Consider the following 8,989-nt stretch of genomic DNA (forward strand, 5'->3'; position numbering starts at 1 on the left):
AAAGCCGAAAGCCATAAAAACGTTTATTTTATTTTAAGATACGCATCTGTTGCTTAAACCCAAGGACGTTAAAGGCTCCGTCCAATTCACCGATAGGCCCTGATGGTTCTATGCTTGGGTAGCCATCCATGCAGCACCAGATGTGTGCTTCCTGATAGGCCTATACACTGCTAGAGGGCGCTATCTCCTGAATTAGGTTTTGCCCTTCACTGACGTATATAAACACTGTATACTCAGTGTGTTACCTCCCGAGTGAAAGTTGGAAAAAAATCACTCGGGTGGCACTCGAACCCACGCCCTCCTGTTTTCTAGTTCTTTGGACATTAAAGAGTGCTATAGACGTGTTCGTGAACAAATGTTTGTGAATGATATTTGCACTGTTTTTTCTCGAAACGAGTGCTATCCACTATACTCGCACCTTCGTACTCGGACTCGTCCGCGAAATTCGGCATTTTGTACTCGGTACTCGATTCCCATGCTCGTAAAAAAACCGTTTATTTTCTGTTTTCGATAACATCGGAACTAAAAGTTGTCGTGTACGCTATTATACATGTACGTATCATTTTATCGATTCCCTAATAATCGAGTCCTCGCGATCGTGAATGGAGCACTCAAGATATATCGCCGGTGTACATATTCGACTTCCAAATTATAATGCTTGGACACCAGCGAAGCATGTTGCATGTGCGCCAGGGACATCATACCGCGGCGTGTTGTTGATCTGTTGGAGTCCGGCCGGCCGCCATCACCTTATAAAATTAAAATCCAAAATGTCTGCCTCATCGGAAGTCATAAGCTGGGATTTTCGGGATCACAAAGAATATTTTGTCAATGGGCACAAGCATCACAGTTTCTTGATACACAGGGTCTGCATTGAAATAGACTTGCCAGTTTGTTGGCCTATTCAGCAGCTTTTGAACAACGTATAGTTTGTCCAAAACTACCTACGTTAAGGTACCTTTAGACTGCGATGTAGAGAGCCAGTATGCCTCGCCGCTGACAGGCCTTCCTATTTACTGCACAAAGTGGAAGCTAGGTGCATCATGTACTACATCTGGCATTTTCTCCTCAACCCTTCGGTCTCAAGACTTGCCTCTTTGCCTCTTTGCCAGCTTGTTAGTGATACATTTCAGTTGGTGATACGTTATCCGTTATCACATTATCAGTTGTAACACAGGTCAATCTATACTGCCATGGCACGAGGACGAACTGATGTCTTTGAAAATAAGCTCTCATGCAGTTGTGTGATTCACTGATTGTTTATTTCACGGTTTTTTTGTCAATTTAATTACCAATTAGCTCATATGCGATCAATGTGGTATAAATAACGGCCCAAAAATTCATTTCACTATACAAGTTTTATTTTGTTCTGTTCCCTGGTTTTGCACGCAATATGATGTAGACTTTTTTGTTGGAGAAACAAAATAAAGTTTCACGGAATTTCCTGACGTCACAGTTGGAATGGCTCTCTGCCCATGTCAAATACGCGCACACTAAAACTGGTTACAAGACAAAAATCGGTTACCAGCTGAACTTGCATCACATATAATATTAAATTGCTGGTAACTGGTGCTCAGCTCATATTTATATTTAGCACAACAAAATATTCAAGATTATCTGCCAAAAAAAGTTCCATGACACCTGACATCTGACATCTGACACAAGTTTATGTGTTCGTGACTGGCCGTCCAATGCGTACATGTCTTCCGGAAATGTGCTGAACGTACTCCATCAGCAGTTGCAATTCCAACGGATCATCCGGATGCAGTTTGACATCGACCGCGCCATCTAGCGGTGACCCCAGACCATCCGCTGAGAGCCGTTTCAGAAGCGACAGCCTGAATCCGTCTAGAATCCCTTTCTTTATGTCCTTTTCGGTTTGAATGCCTCGACCAAGGCTGGTGGATTGGAAACTCTTTCTGGGCGTTTTGCTTGCTCCAGATGACGTGTGTTTAACTGTTTTATGAATCGGTTGTTTCTCTGAACCGGCTGAGGGAAATGCTTTACCGGCTGGGTATGACTGTGTTGACATTAGGTTCATATCTGGTGGAGTTGTACTCGGTACAGGTGTCGCCTCCTTCGTTGTTCCAGTATCGACGTATTCGGTTTCTGTCGAGTACTCGGAATATTTTGCCTGAGTTGTCTCAGGTACGGTCGTGATGCTGCTAGAATCTTGTGGCGTTTTACTTGTCGACGGTGACTTCGTCGTAATCGACTCTTGCGTGGACCGTGCATCCGTCGTCGTTCGAGTGGCAGCTGTCAACGGGGGCGTCGAAGTGCTGTGCTCATTTGCCGTTGAATGTACATTGTTGTGTTAGTTTGAGCGGTAGTTGTCTTAGGCTTCAAAGTGTTTTGCTCCTCCAATTTTGGCTCCTCTTTGGGAGGGCTTTCCCCTGTCTTATGTTTTGGTCCCCATTGAAACGGACGCACTGTCCCTGCTGCGTGGCGGCTGTCTGGCAGCTTTGACCCTCCAGCTACCACGAATTTGCCGGTGTTCCTCCCCTGCAAAATGTTCTTCAGTTGTCGTGGTTTCTTTTCCGTCGGGTCCTCTTTTATATGAACCTCGTTTGCTTTTACATAGTCCTTGTTTGCCTTTACATGGACCTCGTTTGATTTTACATGGTCCTCGTGTGCTTTTACATGGTCCTCGTTTGCTTTTACACGCACTTCATTTGCTTTTACATGGTCCTCCTTTGCTTCTGCATGACCCTTGTTTGCCTTTACAAGGACCTCGTTTGCTTTTACATAATCCTCGCTTGCTACATCCTCCTCCTCAACGTCCTCTTCATCTTCCTCCTCCTGAAAGTCATTGTCTTCTTCTTTGTCTTCATGTTTGTCCTCGATTCCCACATTAAATATGGCATTCTTCCTCAGTAAAAGATCTTCCAATCGTCTAAGTCTGTCCTCCATCGTTTCTTCTTTTTCTAAGTCCTCTTTGGCAACAATCTCTTCAACTTTCCCGAAGTCTTTTCCTTCGTGTTTATAAACTTTTGCTTCGTCTTTCTTCTCCTTTACTGCATTCTCTTTCGTTCGGTCCGCGGCTGTGGTCTCGTTTAGATGACCTGCATACGCAAATAACAAATTCCAATATCACAACAAGACCCTTGCATGAAGCCAGATTTCACAGTGACCCCAAAATGTACGCTTGTGTTAGGCCAAATAACAAAAACATGTCTAGCGTCCTGCGTTTTTGGAAAAAAAAGGGGGAGGCCTGTTTTTCTTCCAAAATGGCCGCCCGAGCCGGCCATTTTTCAAGATGGCCGCCAGCTTTTTCTCTTAAATGTCCGCAACTTTGACTCAGGAAATGACATACCAGCCTTATGTTGGCTAAATGCAACAAAGAAAGAGGCCAAAATGGTGTCACTGTTTAAAATGTATCATTTGGTGTTTTTTGTTCAATTAAAGAAAAGGAGGGGCCTCCAAAAAGGAAGCGGGTGGGGACGCTAAACATGTTTATTTTTGTATTTGGCCTTAATTATCTTGATATCATTAATGTTTGTGAATTCTTATATCACTTCAGGAAGCTCTTTCAAAGAGCTGCTTGCTAGAAACGATTGATAATCAATAAGATGTTTGGCAGGGTAACATCAGCAACAATCAGACATATCAACTTGACCGATTCCAAGTTGCATGTTGCATTATTCTTGGAGCTGACTATGAGACATACTCAAAGGCTTGTGACCGGTTAGACCTCCAAACTTTGGAAGACAGAAGGCTCCATTCTGCTCCCAATTTACTCATAAATGTACAAAATTAAACAGATCCGCAGAATGGCCTCTAGCCAATAATAGTACCCACAATATGACTCTGAGGCAATCCAACATTTACCACATTCCAGATCACAATCACAATAGGTATGGTAATAGTGCGATTCCCTCTCTGACAAAACTTCTGAACCAGATTTCTTAACCAGTGGAGTAATAATAATTTGTTGGACCCTTTTGCGTGTTTTAGATAGTTATTCCGATTTGATAATTGTGTTTTCTTTTTTTCTATCATTTTGAAGTTTCTATTTATCTCTAATTCCAATTATTACTTGTATTTAATTTTCTATTTCAGTTCATATTGCAATGCACTTCAGCTTTCAGCTGCGAATTGGTCTAATGAATGAATTAATTAATTCATATTTTTGTCCCACGAAGTAGATATTGGGGTGGAACTCGTCCACATTCTGGCTGTTTCTCCCAAGCGAGTTTTCGCGCTCAGCCAAAATTGTCTTTCTTTAGCAGCCTTCTACTAGGCCGATCCACTTAGCCCATAAATTTGGAAGGAAAAGACTAGATCAGCAGCTAGCGCGTGCATGCGCGCCCATTCATGTTGCGATGAATGTGCGCCATTTCGTGGTCTCTCATGCACGCGCAAAACAACTAACGTAAAGTAATAATACAGTGAGATGTATCTTTCCTCAAACACGTGACGTAGCTCAACGCGCATTGTGCGCGTAAACGGCGTTGCGTTCGTCACGCCACGTTTGGCGCGGTTTTTTCTTTATTATTATTTGTTTTTATCTTTTCTCCAGCATGTGACCCTCCAGCAAAGACCGCGCACGGGCTGTCGATCTAGTCTTTTTATTCAATCCGGTTCGTTAGTGTGACGTCACTAACAGTTCAAACAACGCCCACTGCACAGAAAGTAGCATTGGAACCATTGCAACCGGAGTAATCAATGGTGCGCGCGTGTGTATCACCAAGTCACTAACGAACCGGATATCTATGACTAAGCCCCACCCCATGATGTTTTGACCAATCACAGCTGTGGTTTGTAATCCAACACTCGTGCACTAACATTGATCTCCAGTAGTAAGTCTTACTAATGGAGATCAATGTGCACTAATGCTCGATACGCGTGCACTCGCATAATGACGTACGCGTCTGGAACATTGCAGTGAGGCATCGGAGAGGCGCACGTGTTGTGACCCACGTGCGCAGTGGGCGGGGTCTAAAATGAATCGGTATATTGTCCCCTATTCTTACGGCACACATCCAGTAGCTCATCCGCTTCGTAAACGTCTTCAGTGAATCCCGCCTCCTTGCACTTTGTCGAAGCTGACAGACTGTGGAGGCCCAGGAGTATCACGCGGTGCTGGCTCATCCAATGGGCAAGCTCACAGCTGCATTCCAGCTGGTTGCGACCTAAGTCTCTTTGGTGTAATAACACAATGCAGAACAATATAAGTTGTAATTATTTTACGACAGGAATATCGTACAGGTGCTCTACTAACTCATTACGGAACAGTACTGGTACACATGGGCAAGACTTACAAAAATCGCAGCTCGTTTAGGCCATGTAAGGAAGCAGCCAGTCCTTTGGGCACTACTCCGTGCTTCAGTGTATGGAACGTTCTGAAATTAATACAAGATGGTAAACACAATTTCCAATATGTTTTTTTATCCAAAGATTTGACGTTAATTATCACTCTAAAATATAATCCACTCACAGGCCTGGCTAAGAAAAACTCAACGAGCCTATTAGCAAGCTAGGAAAAAGTAATAATATGGGTTTATGGGCATTATTTTGAGATGCTGGAAGTACATGAGTCTGTATGGTTAACTGGCTCATAGCACTGCTTAACAGTAAGTAGAAAAGTTGTGCTTACTATAGCAGAAAACCATGCAGCTGCTTAAGCACTATTTCATGCTTACGGTTGCGCGCGCATGTCGATTTCTATTGTTACGTCACTGATTTAAGCAAAGTTTTCTTCTTGGGTTAAGCGTGCTTTTGCTGTGCTTATTGCCTAACGGTCCCTATGAAAAAGATGGAGGCTCGGTAGGCACAAAGTCGGCTGTTAAGCAGCGCTATGAAATTGGGCCCTGCCTTTTAGACATGATGCGTTGCGACAGAGTCAGAGGGCAATGGTTTTGTATCGCTTAGATAGGCATGAGTAAACCTTTTGGGTATACACTGTTACTTAAAAATAACAAAGACGCCCTCTGAGATACCTGCAACGCATAAGCTCTATCGTGTACTGACCTATGAGCCTACAGCTGTTTGGTGCTGACAGTGAACCTTGGCAGCTACCGCGACAATTCGGGCGATTCACAATGCAGTGCGCCACCAAGACTTTACCACGGATAGTTCATTTTTCCCAGTGCATTGTGGGAGATGGTCGACAGATTCGCAGAGCGGGACATTTGAAATTGTTGGTTTTTCCGGCCAGTAGTTTCGTCAGTGAATGATACATATTTGAAGAGTTTAGTTCATTAGCTGTTTAGCAACTAATATATGTTTCCCATCGGGTAATATTTATTAAGTTATGGCCACTTCAAAATAAGCGCCGATTGTTCAAGCTGTCCACTGTCCTAATTGTCATTCAGTAATGTAATGGATTGGGTCGAAGGTAGTTTTGCTTTCTTGGAGGTTTTAATCTTTCTTTCTTTATTTGGTTCTTCTTCTTTTTTGGCAACAACGGTCATTTATCCTTTTGGAAGTAATGGTAGTCTAGAAAAAAAACGAAGTTTGGTTAACTTCTTAGATGTTTAGCTGTGCTGCTCTGTCGCTGCCCTCTATACTTGATGACCCTTTTCACGGATGCAAGTTTCGGCCCGTGCTCTTTTTTGCGGCAGTCAAAATATCAGTCGCCGTGGACAAAATGAAAAAGCGGCGCTTCTTTTCAATTGGCCATACTTCAATAACTCAAGTTTTCCGTTGTTGAAAAACTAATGGATGTTCTCTAAATATGTATAGATATTTGCGATGTATTTCTCAAAGCTGTGAAAAAGAGGGCGCTTTAAGGGTTCATGTTTTTTTAAGACACCCTGTATGCACTATATATGCTAGCATATGTGCTCTATTAGAACTGAAAACTGAGAAGTGAAAACGCGTGAATGAATAATTGACATGAAATGGAAGAGGTATATCCCAAATACTCACAATGCCTTGAGGTGTTTCATGCCGCTGAAAAGGTTGGACGGAATGGGCTTCTCTTCGTCGCCATTTATGTCATGGATTCTGTCAGTGGGAGAAATTAAACAGAAATGTTTGACGTTCTCAATAGTCACACCAGGGTAAATTTTATAGAAAGGCTTTGCTGAGAATACATTTTATGTTCGAGAGCAAACGATTTAAACATGCCTATAAAAGAGCTCTCATCTCCCAATATCTGACATAGCTTGCTTTTCATTTGGTTTTTCAGGGTTTTTTAATCTTTGGTTCTCTTCGGCCTATGATACGTACGGTTCTGGTTTATCTGCAAGTTTTAAAGGTTATCGTTTTGTCTTGGTCCAGCGGCGGCTGTTCGTCTGTACTCTTTCTTGTTTCTGTCCTGTGTCAGTCCGTCCAAGGCATCTCTCCACAAGCCAAGGCTTCTAATGGAAGACTCCATACCTATATATATTGTCACCTATTACACCTTCTTGACAATTCTATTATACTCGTGTATTCCCTGCTTTTATTTCTCATTTTGGTATGGAAATAAACGTGAGTTTTGAATTGGAATTAGAAGGGAAACCGGGCACAGGCAAAATCCACCAAATGAATCTTCATTAGCTGCAGGGTAACATGTGCCAATTACCCCCCCCCCCCAATCTGTAACAAAGGCGGATCCAGGGGGCCACCCCCCCCCCCCAATAATAATGATAATAGTATTTCGTCGCAATAAAGGCAGGCACTGCGTACACTACCATCTTTTCCTCAAAAACATTTTGAAAAAGTGGTCAGAAACTGCCTCAGATTGCACCACAGAGCATCTAGAATTCCCAAAAAATAGGGGCCCTTAAGCGGGCCCCGAACCCCTCGCTGTAATTTTTTGGACCCACTTTTGGGGGACCATATTTTATTAAAGAAGGCGTCTTTCTTCGGTTAACCATCAAGAATCCATCGAGTTTTAAATTCGGTCTTAAGCAAGACCCTTCTCAAGGGCGAGTTGTACCGCAGTTGAGTAACTGTTGTTGGAACATCTAGACTTATCTGTCTTGAAATCAGTGCATTTAGCTCCACAGTTTATTTGTTTTTGTTGTCGTTGTTGTCGTCGTTGCCGTCGCTGTTGTCGTAGTTGTTGTTGAGATACACATATGCAGAAAATCAACAGGAAAAAAACAGAAGTAGGACTGGCTCACTTACATAAGATCGGTGACTTCAGGCGCGTGCTTCAGAAATCGCCGCATGGAGACAAAGGGCAAGTAACGGAGTTCTCTGTATTAAAATCAGAAATTGAAGCATCAAGGTGATTTGTAGCACTGTGTTTGTCAGAGCTGAACCACGTGTTAAACAAGTCATCCAACGACAGAGGTGAGCAGCATTTCATTGTCAACACCAGAATCGTTTAATCACGCATGAGGAAGAATGAGGAAAGAGAGAGGAGGCGGAAGGGAAAATGAATCCATGCACTGCAGTTCCAATAGTTAACCAAACATTTACGTTTGTTTAAAAACAAAACAAATACGAGTTAATTAAAAGATGAGGTTTCAAGGATCAGTGGTTTCTAAGAGATTGATGAAGTAGGCCTACTTTTGATGAAGTACAGCAAGTAAAAGTGAGAGCGTTCTTAGTGCATGCCAATCGTTTAGAGCATAATGTATCCCAAGTAAGGAACAGACAAGCAGGCCTAACATGTTGACTTACCAGTATTCCACTTGTATGTAATCAGTAATCTCAAACCTGTTGAATTTATGGTTTTACGCAGGCTAACTGCGGTCTAGTCTTCAGGAGGTGGGCGTTTATTTGGGGTCATTTCTTTTGTAGGAGGCACTTAATCGTTTACAAACGATAAAAAGCTTCTCAACTATATGTCCTTAAGTCCATAATCCTTTTGAATCTTCGTATTTTGTCCACCCCACCACAATAACTCTAAGCTACTAACTTACACCGTTTTTATTGCGGCCGGGAGGTCTTTGGTCGGCTCCTTAACATCGTTGTAACAGATAGCCGTATGGAACTCGGCTTCGGAAGGCCCCCTGCAGCTGCAACCGATGGGGCACTCGCTGGAAACAGCCGTCGTCACGAGAAAACACAACACGAAAACGACGCTTGCTTGATACAAGCACATCATGCA

The 8,989-nt window shown here is 42.9% G+C and overlaps 1 protein-coding gene across 1 annotated transcript; it reads right to left on the reverse strand.

Moving 5' to 3' along the window:
* Nucleotides 1-1,648: 1,648 nt before the first annotated feature.
* Nucleotides 1,649-8,989, reverse strand: LOC119725457. Its single transcript, XM_038196865.1, has 7 exons — nucleotides 8,802-8,989; nucleotides 8,059-8,130; nucleotides 6,871-6,948; nucleotides 5,262-5,342; nucleotides 4,974-5,140; nucleotides 2,304-3,062; nucleotides 1,649-2,271 (listed from the first exon to the last, which is right to left on the reverse strand). Exons 1-7 carry the CDS (start codon nucleotides 8,984-8,986, stop codon nucleotides 1,667-1,669), a joined length of 1,947 nt encoding a protein of 648 aa, XP_038052793.1. The 5' UTR covers nucleotides 8,987-8,989; the 3' UTR covers nucleotides 1,649-1,666.

This window comes from Patiria miniata, unplaced genomic scaffold, assembly GCF_015706575.1.
Source record: "Patiria miniata isolate m_02_andy unplaced genomic scaffold, ASM1570657v1 HiC_scaffold_19, whole genome shotgun sequence".
NCBI lineage: Eukaryota > Metazoa > Echinodermata > Asteroidea > Valvatida > Asterinidae > Patiria > Patiria miniata.

Coding starts and splice junctions, on each gene's coding strand:
- LOC119725457 (XM_038196865.1), bottom strand. CDS start 8,986: ATGATGTGCTTGTATCAAGCAAGCGTCGTTTTCGTGTTGTGTTTTCTC. Junction 6,949..8,058: donor CCTGAAGTCACCGATCTTAT/GTAAGTGAGCCA, acceptor TCCCACTGACAG/AATCCATGACATAAATGGCG. Junction 2,272..2,303: donor TCAAACTAACACAACAATGT/ACATTCAACGGC, acceptor ACAGCACTTCGA/CGCCCCCGTTGACAGCTGCC.